Source organism: Parus major, chromosome 6 (assembly GCF_001522545.3).
Source record: "Parus major isolate Abel chromosome 6, Parus_major1.1, whole genome shotgun sequence".
NCBI classification, from domain to species: Eukaryota; Metazoa; Chordata; class Aves; order Passeriformes; family Paridae; genus Parus; species Parus major.
In genome coordinates, this window is record NC_031775.1 from 7,713,768 (window position 1) to 7,732,446 (window position 18,679).

General features: G+C 39.7%; 2 protein-coding genes across 3 annotated transcripts in view; one reads left to right on the forward strand and one right to left on the reverse strand.

Annotated features, from left to right (window-relative positions):
* Window positions 1-8,821, reverse strand: part of GLUD1 (glutamate dehydrogenase 1) — a 29,658-nt gene extending 20,837 nt beyond the window's left edge. Inside the window, exon 1 of the mRNA XM_015633261.3 lies at window positions 8,340-8,821. Coding sequence (XP_015488747.1) covers window positions 8,340-8,772 — 433 coding nt within the window. The 5' untranslated portion in view covers window positions 8,773-8,821. The remainder of the gene's footprint in view (window positions 1-8,339) is intronic.
* A 284-nt stretch (window positions 8,822-9,105) lies between these two features.
* SHLD2 (shieldin complex subunit 2) overlaps window positions 9,106-18,679 on the forward strand; it is a 29,983-nt gene continuing 20,409 nt past the window's right edge. For both annotated transcript variants that reach the window (XM_015632577.3, XM_015632578.3), the window contains exon 1: window positions 9,106-9,406. The gene's annotated coding sequence lies outside the window, so the exon portion shown is untranslated. The remainder of the gene's footprint in view (window positions 9,407-18,679) is intronic.

Consider the following 18,679-nt stretch of genomic DNA (forward strand, 5'->3'; position numbering starts at 1 on the left):
CTTTTCATTGGAAAACATATTCTTGTTCTAGATGAGAATTCTCCTTACTTACCACGCCCTAAGAAGTTAAACAGTATGCTAAGAGTGACTTTGTTTCTCTAAGCACAAAGGCTTCTAAATGAGGAAATGTTTTTATTTAAATTTCTAGCATTGGTCAGTAAAAAGAGAAGGTTTTATCACTACACTACAGTGTCTATGCTTTTAAAACTTTTTTTTATGATCTGTATTATGGAAATATACTTCAGTTACCTCTTCACATCAAAGTAGTCCTTTTATCAGCAAGGCTATTTTGGGTTCTATAGCAACAGCAGTCAGTTATCATTTTAATCATGTTATCATTTTGTAGCAAGGGGCGTACTAACAACACACATAACAAAGACCTTGATTTCCAAGAAAACTGGTTGTACATCCTACTAGATTTTGCATTGTACAGATTTCTGTATGTTCTGTAACGTTAAGTGTGTTTATTACACTTCCTTAGAAAATGTGGTGTACAGAGCCACCACAACAGGATGACTACTGCCTTTCTAGTACGCCTACAAATCTATTTGGGGAAGTCTGTGTCACTATTTTCTAAGCTTCTTGTGCAGTGATCCTAAATGGTAGTACCTCCATGTGCCCCCACTACTAACGAGCATGAGGTATACAAAGTCTCTTAAAAACCCCTAAACAGTTGCCATAGCAACAGCTCAAAGCAAAACACTTGGTAAACTACTCCTCCTGTACTAAATAACTTGCAAATCTTAGTAAGTCTTTCAAGTTCCCCAGAACCTGGAACACATTTGCTTCTCTGTCTAAAGTATTAATACCTAACCAAGGGTTTTGTCCTGCGTTGACTTTAGTGTTTTCTTCTGGTTGTCATGCTCTTGTGAACTTAGGAACTAATTTGGGTCCTTTACAGATGACAATTCCTGTTAATATGGTTCATTTGTTCTGCTCACCTCTGTTTGCAAAGTGCTTGCTCATCAAAAGAAGCCTCCCAGAGCAGCAGCTGTCCGACACTACCCATACAGCACTCAGCACCACAGATGTCATGATCTCCTTTGGAAGTTTCTAGGACTGACTACAGGCATGTTAATCTCCCAACGAGCAACACTGGGTTCTGCAGCAGCTCTGTGGGTTAGCAGCTTGCCTGACCCTGTCCAAAGGCTTAAGTCCACGGTCTGAAGGAGTTTCAGTATAGAAGCTCATCTATGTATTCTGCAAAATCCATGAATCAGTCCCAGCTCCTTAATGTTTTAACTCTGGATTATGTATAATATTTTCATGTTTGGTAAGTACATAAGTGCAATTGTGATTGTACTACCATCAAACTAAGTATTCACTGACACCTAACTCAGTAGGGATATATCATCCAAGCAATAAACTCTTTCAGAACACACACATTTTTCTAGAAAAACAATCAGAAAAACATTCCAACCTTCCCAAGAAGGAAACTGCTGAGCCTTATTTAACCATTTGGAAAGTGTGGTAAACAGCACAGCAACCAATTTGTAGTTATTGAAGACAAAGAAATTCCAGATAAACCTAACAAAGCAAGATGAGTAATTCAGTACAGGAAAACAAGAACACTGTACACCAATCAGCAGCAAGAACCACTAATTCCTAAATTCAATTCACTAACTGCCAAGAGAGGAGATAAAAATATTTATCTCTTCCTACACAGCACTAGACAGCTACAAAGCTGGTTCAGGACAGACATTCTTCTATAGAGACACCCCACTGTTCTGCTTTAAGCACCAGTATGTATAAATTGACCATGGGTACTCAGACAGAATACTTCACTACACTACTTACTGTATGTTTTTAAGAAGCTGCACTTGAAATATGTTCAAAAATATATGTTTATTTCAATCCATACTGAGAAAAGGCAAGAATTTCCTCTATTCAAAAATTACCTATGATGCATTGATAAGACTTAGTGTTTTAAATGTGAATATGGCAAATTTAGTACACTACCAGGCAAGCAAATAGGATGTGAATTTATGCACTTAGAATCTGGCTATGAAGTCTCTCACCTACAGAACTACCTCAGCCCTGCCTAAAGGATTCGGTCACTCATTGAAGTGCACTCAACACTGCAGTAACAAGGACAGAAACCAGGAGATATAGTAAACTGCTTCCACCCAGATATTATTATTATCAAGTGTGGAGGGGGGGTTGTGCAGAGGAGGGAAATAACACACAAGCTGGCCCTGGCTGTCCAAATGCCATAGGAGCCACAAAACAAGAAGCCACCACAGTGCTGACATGAGGCAGGCAAATTCCATGCTCCTCCTAAGAGTCTAATTCCTAACAAGATGGAGCTGCTGCAATTCATGCAACAAAGAAGTGCTTGCTAGGATCACCCAGAGAACAGGAGGGAGACTATCACACAGGAGATTCCTCTCCCCAACACGTGTTTATGCAGAAAGCCCAATGCTGAGAGAGGTATGATCTCTCTATAAATAGACAAAGAGCCAACAGTAGCAAGGGAAAACAACTATTTAAGATCAAGGACAAAGCTGGCTACCACAGCAATGGTATGTACTGATTATATGAAAAAGCTGAGACTAAAAAGATTCACAGTGAAAAGAGCAAGGCATAGCCTTTTACAAGAATATCAAAGGTAAAAACAAATCTGATATGGTTCACATTACAACTTGCATATTAAAAGAGTAAAAGACAAGGCACACATTTCTTTCCTTATTTTTTTAATTTGCAATTTAAATGTATATCCCCTGTTGCACTAATTGTGAAGTTAGATAAACTACAAAAACAGAATAGAAACCTATGAAAATTCGTCAAAGGTTGGACTCAGTCTTGGAAGTCTTTTCCAGTCTTAATGATTCCATGCAAGTAAGGCACTCATGTAAGTTTTAGCTGTAACACTGGAAGCATTATCACAACTAGGCTAATTACCTTTTTTCCCCCACCAAAAAACTCTCACACTCCTTTGGAGTAAGATCAGTTTCCAAGGTTTATTTCAGGTTACAGATGGTCCATGTTATAGTTCCATCTGTTGCATGGTCCATAGGGTACATTTCCATGTCTTACTCGAAAGACCCCAGGCCAAAGGCACAAGCTCTTAACTTTCACCCATGCATGACTTAAATAGCAAAGCCATTAATTCAACCCCAAGATAAACAGCTCTGCTGATTCCAAGATACCTTACAGCACTACTCCTTACCCTCTTAGAAAAGGAATAAATATGTTGAGACAGCACATGAGGTTGTACTGGTCCAAGTCCTGCATGTGCAAGTTTTTCTTTTGCAAGTAAGGTTTCCATCATCAGATATGTACACTGTTTTCAACACAATGTCTGCAGCAGAGGGTATTTTGTGACTGGGCACTGAGATCAGTGCCAGCCTTGGACCTCTGCGGCAAGGGTGGCATGAATAAAAGTCATCTTATGCTGTAAGAAACTCATTAATATGAACTCATGAGCCAAGAGAGAAGGATAAATCCTGATAGGCAGAATAAAAGCAGCCAAGACCAGACAACAGTTTTGAAACAGGGAAGTTTTGTAGCACAGAATAGCTCCTTCCACTAACCAGCCAAGGCAGCAGCACACAGGAAATCAAATTCATTCACCTCCAAGTCAACTGAACAAATAAAGTAAGCCTCATTTGTCTTCACATAAAAAAGTGAACTCTGAAGTAATGTTTGACAAAGCTTTGCAAGATTCCTCTGTAAATGAAAGTTATACTAAATCTAGTCCAGATCTAAGGATGGTTTTAAAGCCTTTCAGAACCGAGGAAGCAGCTGAGACTTGGTTACAGCAATTTGGGTGAGCACAAACAAAAGTTAGGCTGTTTCCAGCTTTGATTCATTTGCTTTCACTTATAACAGACTTGTTGGACAGTTGATTAACATGGAAAGGCTTGAAAAGGTTTTAAAACCACCTAACAGCATTATTTCCATAGTAAATGCTGCCTAACAAGCACGGAATCACTTCCATTCTACTAAGCAGGTAAAAATTCATTAAGTTTATTTTGTTTTCTAAAACTGACCAATTAATGATAAACAGCCATCAGCAACCACATAAAAAGCAGCTTAACCAGTTCTACACCTTTCATAGAACTTGATGCAATTATTTAGAATTTATTATTTTAAGTAGGAGCTGCCGGAGTACTTTCCAACAAAGTCATCTGTATTCAGACATCTCATTTCCTGTACCCTATTTGGTTTGTTTTACTTCTTTAGGCAGCTGTCAGTGCAGTGAACAAGAGCAGCTGTGGTTTCCTGTTAGTACTGGCCACTGGCATGCAAGTCACCACATCAGCAAAGGAAAGAGTGATGTGACCCACAGCATTACTTCAGCTACCAGGAAGCATCAATCCAGTTGTATAAATACTACACGTGGAGCGTAAGCAACCTGAGTTCCAACACACAAGAAAACTGCTTATTCCATATTCTCAGTGGGATGAGGAGGCATCTAACTGATTTTTCCTTTCTAGCAAAAAGTTACATTGCAGAAAACGGTGTCCTTAAAACCTGGATTTGCATGCTGGACATACTACAAGATCTGCCACTTGGGGATATTTATGACTGTTCTGTAAAGATTCATAAAGTACAGCAGAGAAGCACTGCTAAGAAAAAGAATCACCACATTCTCAAGTTGCAGGAGTTTGCAACCCCCAAAGCAGAATTAAGGATTAACTTCTACAACAATTAAACTGGTAAGCACCACAAGATTAAACAAGAAGTGTTATTTCTGGGTTCTCTCCATAAGGTGAAAAACCACCAGAAGTTGTAAACTGAAAAGAAAGCATGCTTCAGTACCTCGTGTTTCTTTTCCAGAAAAGCACTTTTCTTCACCCAATGAAGAGTCACCTGCACTGCTATGTAATGACAGCTACATCCAACACAACCAAGCTGACTTGTGTTCTTACATGTGCTTTTGGGGGAGAGAGGAAAGTAGGATAAGCCTTTAAATAACTTCCTCTTTTTATTAACAATGCTTTTGATTGTTAGAATTATGGTATTAATAGCATTGTACTTCTTGAATACAAATAGGACAGTCAAGTTTCTCACCATAGTGTAGGAGTTTGCCTATACAAAAAATGTAAGGCTAATGATCTTGGATTTTCCCTCATGCAGCTGTATCAGGCCACAGTTACCCATGCATGATTTTTCAAAGTAGTCCTCTCATGGCATTCACTCTGCTGAGGTATTTCTACTTTGCAGGCAAAAGAGAAGCCAGCACAGAGGAGGTGAAGGACTACCAGTCAAGGAACTGCTGGTTTGTGCTAGCAGATATCATTTGCCTGCACATGTAAGATTTATAAAGATAAACCTTGCATTTAAAGTCTGGCAGCTTTCACATGTGGGCTGGAACACCAAACTGAGATTGAGGTTTCACTCCAGAAGAGAATAAGCAGGCAAAGAAATTGACATCTCTGATAGAAGAAATATCATCTGTTATACTGTTAACTACAAATATTTAGTAGAAACAAGAAGGTGCTGCTAAAGTGTCTATAATTAAAATGTTTATTTAGACTCTTTCTTTGATTAATTCAGCTGTCTCCAAGACTAGGGCTTTTAAATCAAGATTTTAAAATTCTTGATTAGTTCATGGTTAAATCTGTAAATGCCCTTATAAACAGAAAGGCATACAGAAGTAACATACAATTGCTAATGAAGTATTTTGGCATGAATATACTGAAAAAATTAGGAACAATTAAAAGAGGACAACCTTTAAAAGACCAAAAAACTTTTGTACTCCTACATTTGTGACTTGAATCTTAAAGTGTACTTTGACCATTTGTTTAATCTGCATACAGAACAGTATTTAATATTCTGTAACCAGCATCTCTTATCCTTCAGTTTACATAAACCTCTCAAGAGATATGAGCCTTTAAAGCACAATGCCCCTTGAAAGAATAGACATGGCAAAGCATCCCCACTTGCTAGTAATCACCTAACAGTAACTAAACTCAACTATTCCAGTAAATAACCATTTCTTTCTTAGCAGCAAGGACACACACACTCAAAAAAAAAAATTAAATAAAAAGTGCAAAACAAGTAACCTTGTTTTACCAAAGTTTACTTTTTAGGAAGCACAAATGTAAAGGTCACAATTCTGCATGTGAAAAGATGTGGAAACTGTGTTCTTCCCAACGTCTTTGCAAGCCTTCCACTTGTTAACTCATCCCTTCTTTTAAAAGGAGGCCTTATGTCCCCTGCTGTTCCTTGATGGTGTTAATTACTTGCATTGGACTCTGGGGTCCACAGTGTGTGGGACACTCACTTCAGCAAGCTTCCCTATTTCATACCATTATATAGAGTTTGGAGTTGTATTTCATTGGACTTTGTGCTTTTATCCCTGTGGACTGTTGTAAGATTCTAGTTCAAAAAAGCCTTTCAGACAAAAGCTCAAGTTGTTGGTGAATTTCAGGTGGATCAAATGTACTATAAATGCAGAAATACTTTTACCACTCCTTTGCCATTAAAGTAGAAATGTTCTGCTTCCTCACATCTTTTTCATAGCAGGTCTCAAGCAACTGATCTATGCTTATCATGCATCCCATTTAAATTTACTACAAATTCAGATCTGTCACCTGATAGTGAGCAAATTCCTAGAGAGCAGTAGAAGGTGAAATCCATTAATGATCTCTGTGTTTAAGAATGAAAAGGAAATATCATTTGCAATTCCTTCCCTAAATTCAGAGGGGATGGGGGAGCAACATAAGAAAAGTACAAACTACTGAGACTTCCTTTCTGTAGCTGTCATTTTCAATTGCCTATAAGTGCTCCAGTGTGAGTGCAGACAGGCATAACAAAATCAGTAAATTCTGGTGAGGATTTAGTAATTTAGGTATCAGAACAGAGAGTGTCCAATCACCCAGCTGGTGGGGTTTGTTCACGTACAGTGCATTTTATAATTATTTGTTGCATAAACATTAGTTCCTTCACTTAGGAGCAATACTAATGTGAAATATTAGAAGCTATCGTATATCAATATTATTTCATTACTTAATTTGCCACTGAACTGAATTTTATGCAAGCAAGATCTTAAGAGTAACACAGGCTGTACAGCAAAGGACTTTTTGTAAGCAGCAGCAAAGAGTAATTTAACTGAAGCAGTGATACAACAGCAGTGTGATATCCACCAGGATTTTAAAAAAAATTACAGCAATGGCATAGATTCACACAGAGTAAGCTTCAGCCACACCCAACTTCAGCTACAACTAAGTCTGATGCTAATTCTTGCTTCAAGTAAACAACCAAAAGTTAAGTTAGCCTCTTTTGGCTAAGAATTTATCATGTCACAGGAAACTCATTAGCTATTTGATTTTGGAATGTTGGGAATCACATTAACAGGACACACTATTTGTGCTGCAGAGAGAAATCCTCATGTCATATATATACACCAGCTGAACTGATTCTCACAAACACATTTACCTAGGAACACCCTTCCTAATCTAGTCTTGAAGTCAGAGGACTTCATTTATAAGAAATCAGTTGCTTTCTGTAACCGTTATTTACCATAAAGCTGATGTACACTGAAAAAAAAAAAAAATGTTTACAGACTACAGAAGCTCTGGTTTGAGGCACAGACCTGAAATGGTTTCCAATACTCAAATGTCCACAAACATCAGAGCTCTTGAGTAAGTTATGCTGAAGGACATCTGTATTTGTTTTTCAAGGAGATGCCATCTATCCCAGACTAAAAGGGACTCTGATTCCTCTGACATGACGGCCGATCCCATGAGCCCAGCCCCGCTTAGCTCCAGAGGGATTCACCCTCTCGGTCCCTCGGCATGTCATTGGTCTCACCTACCTACCTTGAGGGATCTACTTCCAGAAAAATCACTTTTGTCTAACTATGTATCCAGCCGGTAACGAGAAACACAGTTGACTTGTTATTTTTCTCTACGGATGTTTTCTGTGTGAGTACCAGGTTTTCGCGAACACAGAAGGCTGAGTATGAAGGGACAGTGGCTCCTCCAGCTCTCGACTCGAGCAGGCACTTCTAGCATTGTGCGGCCACGTTTTCCTACAAACACTATCGAGGTCTGTGTCACATCGAGTTACAATTAGACGGGGGGTCTCCTCGCCATGCCTAGGGCCGGACCGGCGGTGGGTGCGGCGAAGGCCCGACCGGCAGCCGCGACACCCGGCACCGGAGCTGGCCCGAGGGTCACCCGCGGGGCCGGGGCAGCGGAGCGCTGAAGGGCTGCGGAGGAACCGCCCTACGCCTGCCTTCCCTCGGCTATCGGATACCACGGGGGGTACAGGGAGACAGCCGCTTGCCCTCGCTGGCCGGACGGGCAGCGGGCGCGGCGGGACGGGGGGGCTGGCCGGGGGCACGGCGGCCCGGCCCTCCAAGGGCCCAGGGAGGCGGCGGCTCTCACCTCCCTTGCAGGGCGTGCGGTGCTGGCTGTGCTGCGCCCGGTAGCCCTCGATCACCTCCCACTCGCCGTTGTCGCGCTTGATAGGGAAGGAGACGCTAAGCACATGGTTGCAGGGCTTGATGATGCGGAGGATGCCACGGACGCGGTGGCGCCGCTCCTCCATGCTCTCGCGGGTGCGTAGCCCCTCCACCAGCTTGTCCTCCACGATGCTGGCGCCGCGATCGAAGAACCCCTCCACCATCTTGAAGAAGTTGGGGTCGTCCTCCTTCTTTGCCGCCTCACAGTAGTGCCGCCGGGGACACCGGCCCCCCCCCCACGCCGCCGCCGCCACCACTGCCCCCCCGGCCGCCACCGGCCCGCCCGGCTCCGCGCCCGCCAGCACCGAGCTGGCGGCCAGGCGGGACGCAAGCAGCTCCCCTAAGTAGCGGTACATGGCGGCGGCCGCCAGAAGTGAAGATCGAAGCGGCGCTGCCGCTGTCACAGGAGGCACCGGGCGCCGCCGCCGCCGCCTTTAAACGCGGGCTGCAGGGGGGCGGCGCGCCCGCAGGGCGCGGAGGGCGGGAGCTCTCCGCGCCTCCCGAACGCGCCTGCGCCCCGCGCCCCGCACCGCCCCCGGCGGGATTCGCGGAGGGGAGGGGGCGCGGCGGGCGGGGCCGGGCCGCGCCTGCCCAGTGCGCACTCGCCGCACCGCCCCTTCCCGTTCCCCTTCCCGCTCCCGCCCGTGAGGCCGGGCCCGCCGCCCGCCCTGCCGGGAGCGCAGCCGCTGCCACAGCGCCCGGCCCGCGGGGCCCTGCGCCGGCTGGGTGCGCGGCTGCCCGTGAAGAGCCTGGGGCAGGTAGCCTTCAGGTGCCGCCCTTCAGCCGCGTGAAAAACGAGGCTTCTCTTAGTGCAAGTACGGTGCAAGTGAGGGCGTGCTCACACAGCGTTCAGCGCTCACAGGGAAAGGAACCTGTGGGGGAATACAGCTTTTCCACGGGTGTTTATGTGACTGCCCTGCCGAGAGGGGACAGAGGCTTCGAGTAAAGCTGTCAACGTGGCTGCTTTCATAGCACCGTTAAATCACTGAGGTTGGAAAAGACGTTGAGATTTATCTACTTTGTTTCCTCGACTGTTTTTCATTTTGCTGGGTCTTAGTCCATTCAAGTCCATTTTTTAAATGTAGCTCAGGCAACATCTCTTAAGAATATTTCTTTAAACTGTGTAAGATTTGCTTTCAGAGCATGAGAGAGTGTGCTGTACTATTGAACTAGGTTCATTTTAGAAGAATTAAGTGGCTTGTTAATTTTTTGTCGGTTTGGGCTGCTAATTGGAAAATACAGTGGCTTTTTTTTTTTTTTTCCTTTTAAACTTGTGGGAGATCAATGCCCCTAAGCCAGTAATAACCAGGAAGTTGCTTTATCACTGTGGGAATCTCTTAAACCACTATGGGCTGTGCTGCAGGGCTTGTGGGAAAGTTATTTAACTTTTTGTGTGTATTTGTCAGCAGGAAGATTAGTCACAGATTCTTTAACTCATATAAACTCTTCAGACATCTGATGCTCAATTTTTACCTTGATTTGATGTTGCTCTTTGTCCTAAGACTCTAAAGAAGTTCTCTTAAGTCCAGACCACTATTAAGGCTGGCTTAATCTGTAATGAGGATGGTTTATAATTGTAGTCTAGAGAACAAAGATCCTCAATAGTGATACGGGGGGGAAAAAAGCTGTTTTTTTCATTGGATGTTCACACAGGGCTTTAGAAACAAGCATAATGATTTGGTTTTCTGTCCATAGTATAGGTGGTTTGTGGAAAACTTATGTTTTGGTGTTGATTTTCAGTTCACAGAACTGCCCTGTTCTCAGTCTTTGTATCTTTGAGCTACTACTTCAGTCATCTGCGTGTTCTCATTAGCTAGAGCTCAATATCTGTACAAAATATTTTGTAAATGCATAAGGAAAGAAGGTGGTGAGAGGTATTGTAGCAATTAGTCCTTATCAGGTAATTATTTCCGCCTTGTTCTGTAGGTTGGAATATCATTGCACAAACACAGAGGTTAAATGAAGAATGTGATTAGCTGGTTTGCTCAAGCATGTAGATCTTAAGGTTAATGTGCTTAGCTCCTATCCTGCTTTCAGCTGTGTTCTCTCTGACTTACAAGCACACTCAATTATCAGCTGCTTGCAGTGTCAGGCTGTTTGTAGCACATGTATGTGGATGTATTTGAGACTGAGCATGGGACATGGCAATGTGAGAACCACGTGGGTCTCCGGGGTCTCGGTCACACAGCTGTATTTGAAGCAATGACAGTACCATGCCTACCCTCCTTTCTAAACAAAACTGCATTACAGTAAAACATTTAACAAGCTGTGCATTGAATGCTGAGAATAACTAAATCAGCATGTTAAATTTCTTAGTCATTAAATATTGTAAGAGATAAGATAATTAGGGAGTTTTATTTTGTATGTTCTTATAACTGAAATAATGTGTACAATTTACAGGCAGTTTGTCAAACTCAGCAAGTCTGCACCGTATTTCTGTTTGATTCATCCTTTCTCGAGGCAGGAGTGATTCCACTATCTGTGTCCTCCATTCAAGTATTTATGTGCTAAGCAGTTGAATCAAAATCAGTTTGCTGGAGGAAATTAAAAATGGCATACTTCAGAATGAATTCTAGCAGGCATGAAAGTGGTAATTGTGATAATTAAAGAGGAACTGTATCTTCTTTACTTTCATATAGCATGTGAGGTGCCATCAGAAGACTCACATTTGAGTAGCATCAGTAAAAAAGAATAAAAACACCTCTGGGGTGGATTAAAAGGTAATTTTTTTGTCTTCACAACCAGAAGTTTCACTAACTTCATTAATTTCATACAAAGTTTTGGTCCATCTGAAGAGAGACATAAGTAGAGAAAACCCAACACCTGTGTGGTAGGAACTGTCTGTATGATTCATGGACTTTGCAGCAAGGTAATTTTCAACTGTGTGTACATGACAGGTATCAGTTTCTGTTTAAAATCTCTGAAGTATAACTGAAGAAGACAAACAGCTTGATTTAATTTGTTTCTAAAACATCCTATATATAATCTTTAACGTTATTTTTATTAGAGATAAGAACAATAATAAATACTGTGTTGTGCCTTCCTAAAGCAGTCTGCTGTTTTAAGGTGTATATTAGCAATTTCATAGCAGGAGGAGTAATTTTCTATGTGTCAGATTTTAAGATTTTATTGAGAAAAGGGATCTAAGACAAGAATCAAATACTTCCTGCTTTAATCCATTATATTATTTGAAGTACTAGCTATTTGGGGTAAAACATTCCCAGGGTGTACTGGTGCTGAATTCCCTCAGAAACTAGGATAGCTATTCCCAGTTTACATCCCAGTCCTCTTAACAGCTGACCAGAGCAGATGAGAAGGACCAGAGAAGCTGCAAATTAGGGATCCTCCCAGGGCTCTGAATAACTCTTCCCTTCTCTGCCTGAGCCCTTCAAATCCAGGGTAACCCTGGGGTTGCCTCTGGTGCAGAGTTTGAGCCTCCATTAGACAACACACTCATGAGAAAAGTTCATCTGTACAGAGGACCATTTCCTTTCTGTGGTAAACTGTCTTCTGGGAAGACAAAATTGCTTTTGAAAAAACCTGAAAATGCAATTACAGTTGTTTCAGAAAATATAATTTTAAGTTGTGAGCCATACTGCATGATGCACTTGACAGTTCTTACCCCTTGCTTAAAGAATTGATTGTGATAAATTCCAAATAAAAATTGAAACAAGTTGTTTGCCTTTGAATTGCTTATATGAGCATTTGTTTCCCTTCCTCATTTCACCATAAATTGCAAAAAAAGGCCTTTTTTTCTTTGCTTAGATGTTATGCTGTACTGCTTTATGTAGATCTTGGTAGTGTAACTAAATAGGTGAGAGCTGGGGTTATTTTCTTACCCCAAACTGCTGCAGAAACTGCTCAGTTTCTGAATCAACAGAGCTTTGGACAGTTGAAGAATACTTTCTGAGTGAATGGGAGGATATGAATATGATAGGAATGTAAGTGTAGTACTATTGACACGCCTCTTGGCTAAAATCCTGTGTGTTTGTGTTAAATGGAGATGCAGGTGAGCAGCAAGTGTGTAGGACTTCACAGAAATCCTCCTGCATGGGAGCTGCCTGCATATTGTGGGAAAATGTACTAAAATAGTGCCAAATAGAAATCCAGTTATTTTCCAGATCTTTAGCTTGAGATGTTCTCAAGCTCGTGGGTTTAATTTTTCTCCTTCCCAATGCTTTAAAGTAAAAACTTCATGTCTAATTAGTTTTGGCATAGGATGTGGAAATAGAGATGGCAGTTTCTTTATGTGCAGGAAGATGTACCAGCATTCAGTCTTCAGAGTAATGGAAGGTAATCTTGATACAGCATTTTTTCTTTCAAAGATGTATTTTTTAATGAAACAAATATACTACAGATTAAAGAGTCTAAGAAATAGTTAATGTAATTAACTTTAATTCAAATTAATTTTAATTCCAAATTAGTGATTAAATTGTACTCTAAGTGCCATATTTCTTGATTATATTCCTCCCTTTTTATGCCAAGGATGTAACAGAAATGAACCAGGATGTGTGCTTGGCTTTCAGTGTTGCTGGAGGGCTGTCCCTGTAAGATGCTGTTACACGCAGCACATGAATTAGGTGAATCCCAGAAGATCCCCTTAATTTGTGACTGGCTATATGAGCACTTCTACCAAATGAACACTTAACTAGAAATCTTCATTTCAGTCATCTGTTTACAACCAATCAGAGACCAAGGCTTATTAAAAGCCTTTTTACTGTTAGCTATCAATACTGAGATCTATTGGTTTAGAGCCTTTTCTCTATAAATAACTTCACCTGTGTTAAGCCATAGCCAGTCTAGAGAGCTGACCTGTACATTTTCTTTGTTTACTGCTTTTCCCGTAATAAAAATGAACCTGAAATGGTTGGTTTTCCAGGCAGGCTGCAGAAGTTAATTTGCACATACTGCAAATTTGAGATGTGCTTTCTGCAATGTTGCAAAATTGGAAAAGAGGTATTCAGATTATTTCATGTTGAGATAAAGGCTTTAAACCTTTCAATACTTTGTCTCACTAATGAAATGCTTAGGTACCTGTGGTACATTATTTAATGCTTTTATGTATTACTTTGCATTAAATCAAAGTTTTTCCTGACTGCTAAGTTCAAGTAATAAGCTGCATTTTCTTATCTGTAAATAGTAATATTTTTGCTTGTCTATAGCACTGTAAAAGTAGGGAGTGAAACTCATAATTGTGCAAGTAAAGTAGGAAGTTCTCTAGGTCTAGCCTAGTAGGGACTAGGCTAAAGTGGGTCTTACTTGAGGCATTGCTACAAAAATAATCTGTAGCTGAGCAAAATAATATGTAAATTTATTATTTAATCAAACAGAAGTTTTTGGTTAGGTTTTTTTTTTTGTTTTTTGGGTTTGTTTGTTTGGGTGGGTTTTTTGTCGTTTTTTTTTGTTATTTTTTTTTTACTTTTTTTTTGTACCTTTCCAGAACTTCTGTGACAAGATATCATTCATATTTCAAAATTCTGATAATAGATCTATTAGCCCATTATTTAGGATGTGAATTTGACAGGGATTCATAAGTGAAAGTTACTTGGGAAAGCCCTCAGTTAGTGGTTCAGAGAAGTTTTCTGAGCTTTTAACTTAATAATTCTGCTGCTGAAATCAAAATATTGAATAAATTCTGATAACTACTTCATGAGTAAATATTTTTTATCGCCATGAAAAGTGGTTGTGCTTATGTTTATTAGCTTTAAAGGCCTTCTGTCACCATCTGTTTATATAGTTGCTGTGCATGATGACTGATGTTGCCAACTGGTTACTTCAGCTCTGTGACAGAGCAGATAAAAAAAGCTCTTCATGTATATGGGAACTGATGCCCTCATCTCTTGGTCAGGCAGTCTATAGATACACAGAAATTCTCAGTGCCAGGTTTCAGTACTGTTACTATCAATATTGATAATGAATATTGCCAGATAATCTAACTGATAGATTTTAAGTATGCTTTTTAATGACACTTACCCCTGTAACACCAGTTCTGGTTTTCAGATGGGTAGGACAAAAATTAACTCACTTTGAAGGATGCAGGTATGACCCAAAACTTGCTGAAGTCAGTAACAAATTAATCTGATTTCTGTCACCTTTCCATCAACATGGCCATTCATGATAGAGGCTTTTGTGGGTCAGCGTGAAGGCTTCTCCTTTCTCAATTCCTGTATCAGTGAGAATCTGTGTAAGGAACTGGTTTGTGTCACTGTGGCATAATCTTTCGCTTTTGATTGGTATTTCCTCATTTCTAATTTAAAAGACAAAAGAGGGCATGATATAGTTACCCAATTCTGAAATCATCCCACTGTTAAGTGTGTTTGAAATCAGCTGATGAAAAATCTAGTAATGGGAAAGCTGATAGATACACAGGCATAAATCTTCCACAGATGCACTCTGAGCATGCCAGCTTTGTTCTCTTAAATAAAGTTCAGAAAGAAAGTACTTCACTCAGTTTATTTCCTGGCAATTCTGTTTTTTAGAAAATTCCTGTCTACTTCAGTGAACATAGCAAATAACAGATAGTAGAAAGTGGTTTGCCAGGAGGGAAATAAGAATTGTATGAAAGTAACATTTACAACTGAAACAGATCTTTTTTGCAACTCTTGGTGTCCTTGGCTGTCTGGCTGAAAATTATACCCGAGATCTTTCCAGCCTGGAATCACAGTATCAGAGGCTGCAAACCAGTTTTTTCTTGGTTTAATATTCAATTGACAGTCAGAAGTTGTTGACATAAATATAGTGTGTGTTGTTTAAATAACAAACATTAAAGCTCTTAAGAGCTAGAGATTACTAGTCTCCTATAGTGTTTTTATTTGCATTTCTATTAGCAAAATCAACTTTAGCCTCTTTCAATTTAGAAGAGTGGTTATGGAAATACAGATTGTTAAAATATGTTTGAATGCTTAAATCTTCTGTGAAATATGCTGGTGGTTGAAGTCCAGATACAAAGCATTAAGATTTGCCATTCAAGTTTTTGTTGGCATAATTGAAATTGGTATTATTTGGAAAACTCCAGGAGTACATTGGCTGGTATTTCCCAACACATTATGGATTTCTTGGGAGAGGAAAAACATAGCTGGTTATGCTTGATGTAAAAATGTATATGTGATATCTTTTCTTTGTCATCTTTCACAGACTTTGGGATTGTTCATGGTGTCCACTGGATGTAGAGATCCAGCAAAAAAATCACTGTTGTATAGGTCATCCCAGAGGAATCTCAGAATGAAAAAATAGGTCAAAAAAGGAAATGTTTCTGTTTTAATTAATTGTTCCTTCTTGACCACTCTTGAACAATTTTTGAAAACACTGTATCAAGTTTTTCTTCATTATTATTTATTGTCTGATCTTGTCAATGTTGGCAAGATAACGTCTAACTTACCTGTTCTACTTAATATCTTCTGGGTTTTTTTCCTTTGAAAGCTAGTAGGTTGAAATTAAGCTTATTTTGAAGCACTTGGAAAGTTAGGGTCTCTGCATGTCATTAGTAAGAGATTTTCTGGTTTCAGTAAAACTACTATATTGTGGTCTTCTGAGTAAATGAGTTAAAATCACCATGGAATTTGTAGAAGCTTATCCTGGTTTCTTATCAGTTTTCACATAAGCTTGGTGGTTTTTAGTTTAGTAAAGGAACACTAAATGGCAATCTAAATAATGTATGCTTTTAGATTGTTCAGTTATCATTAGAGATCAGCTTTCTTGAACAGAGGATGTTATGTGTTCACCTCAGGTTTTAAGGCTACATTATCTCGGTGGCATTTACTTCAATCTAACATTGGGTTACCTAAGCAGAAACTGAGCTTCTTCCTCATGTGACCAAAAACCTCAGAGTAATAGATGAATAGGTGAAGGGTGGAATTAGAAGCCACTCTGCTTCACTGTTCTGTTCTCCCTAAATACTCTACCTCTCACCTACACCGAACTCATGCTTGTAGTGCAAGTCCATTAATGTTGCTCAGTTTTAGGTGCAGTTGATTCATGTTTATTAGATGGCTAATTCAGTGAAGGTTATGTAAGTTAAGGAAGTTAATGGGCCTGTTAACGAAAAGAAAAAATAAAGTCTGTTATGTGGCAAAACATCTTTTTTCTCCCTGAGTGAGTTCTAGAATATAGGGCACTGCCTCAGGATTTAAAGTAATTCTTAACATTTTGAAAACTAAGGCTTGATTGTGTGGGTGTCTTCTGCACAATATAAGGTAAGAAAGAACTTCCTTCAAATAATGTATGAGGTTCAGGAACTAAACAAAAAAAATACTTACACCAGATGCCCTGTGTTAATCCTGACTTTGAATCATTTGATTATTTTGTGCTTATAAACCAGCACTTGAGACCTCAAGCAAGGAATAAAAGCAGCAGAGGACAATAAATCTCATATTGCAGGGAGAGTTGTAGTTATAGAAATTAAAGAACCAGAGATGATGACTGTTAAGATCTCAAGAGGTAGGGTGAAAAGCTGAGGTGAAAAGGGTAGTTTTGTATCTTATCAAAAAGGTGAAGGATTATGCACTGGGGAATTGCAGTGCAATGTTTAAGGTATGAGTATGTAAGATTCACTCAGTAAGTTCTACACTTGGTCCAATTTGCTGTGCAAGCAAAAGTAAGTTACTTAACCTTTCATTGCCTCAGTTCCCATAAAAAATCCAGATGATAATTTATTCCAAACTTCTTAAAAATATTGGGAGGACAAATACATTGAGTATTGCTTGGAACTGAGCTGGTTATACGTATGGTCCTCATATCTGAATGAATATAGGCTAGAAGGTATGGACACTATGTATTCTTAAGGAGAAACTCCTGGAATTTGCTTTTCTAATAAACTCATACAGTTTCTTTCTTATCAGACTTGATTTTCTTCAATAAATATAGGAAAGTCTTAGATTATTTTCCAAAGTGGTAAGTAAAATACTTCTAGTCATGAATGTTTATCCTTTTTTCAGAGCATATTCAATTTAATCATTCCTAGGAACAGAAATAGGGATGTCTAATGGAACTGCAGATCATTAATTTTATGTTGAAGATGATGAAAAATAGAAGTTATGTAGGCTTTTGCAGGTTCCGTTGGATTAAAAGAATCCATAGAAATTAGTGATAGAGGAATGAGCAGATGTTCTCTTGGAATAACAAATACTATCCATAGCTTCATTCATAACCTACTTTAATGAGTCAGTTTGGATGAAAGGAATGCTTGTCAAATACATTGCATTTATGTTTTTCCAGCAGATTTTATTTGAATTATTTTCATACTGTATGAAAATGCTTAATATATCTGAAAAGAAGTCATTCTTTAAGCAAATCTTCATCCAGCAAATTGGATGATGGCAGGTGAAGAGTAGGTAATACAATTTGACCTGTGGCTGTATTTGGTTAGAAGAATTTCTGAAATGCCAAGTAAGGTGGAATTACTCAACAAGCAAAGTAAATGCTGGGGTTGGCATGAGTTCTTTGGGAATATGCCAGTGTAGATATGATTGTGCTTTTTTGCTGAGAATGTCAGATCAACTTGTTTAAAGCAGTGAACAGCACTTTTGGAGTGAAGCAGTCTTGAACTTAGACTTGTTTGTTTTTTTGTGTTTTCCCACCCTAGGTCATAAAAGAGCATGAAATTGAGATGAGATAGAGGAAGGTGACTTTATTAGCTCTGTAACTGCATGGATTGCTAATTCTAATGGACTCATTGGGAATACAGACTTTGCAGTTGAGCTGTTCCCTGGCCTTCCTGTGTCCAGCAGTGCAACCCCAGGAGGCAGAGCTCTGACTTCTCAGGTGTGAGACTTTCATTCCTGCAGTAAGCTCAAACCCTGCATTGCATCAATGCTTGTAAAGCAGTCCTAAAGCAATCCTAAATATCAGTGGCAAGCTTTCTGCCAATAGTTCTGCTTTTGACATCTAGTTCCTGAGCTGAGAAGTCGCTATTTAATTTTTAGAATAATTGGATAGAACTACTTTTGAAGTATCATAAGTACTCTTGTTAACATGAAGAGTGGTGGCAAGTTTCTGTCATGGAGCCTGGAACTAGACTAGAAAGCCAAGGTAATGTGGAAAAGCCTAAATAACTTTTACATTGGAACAGCTTCAGTCCCCACTAAAGTGTATTATGATTTATATAAAATGAGCTATTGAGAATTTGAAAGGATAGGGTTTGACCTATTTGGGTAAAGTTTCCTCACATCTTTCTAAAATACTGATGTTGGCTGCAAGAGTGAAATTTCCTTTTTTTGAAAGGTGAGTCAAGACATTTTTTTAAGGGACTTTCATTTTTTTATATTA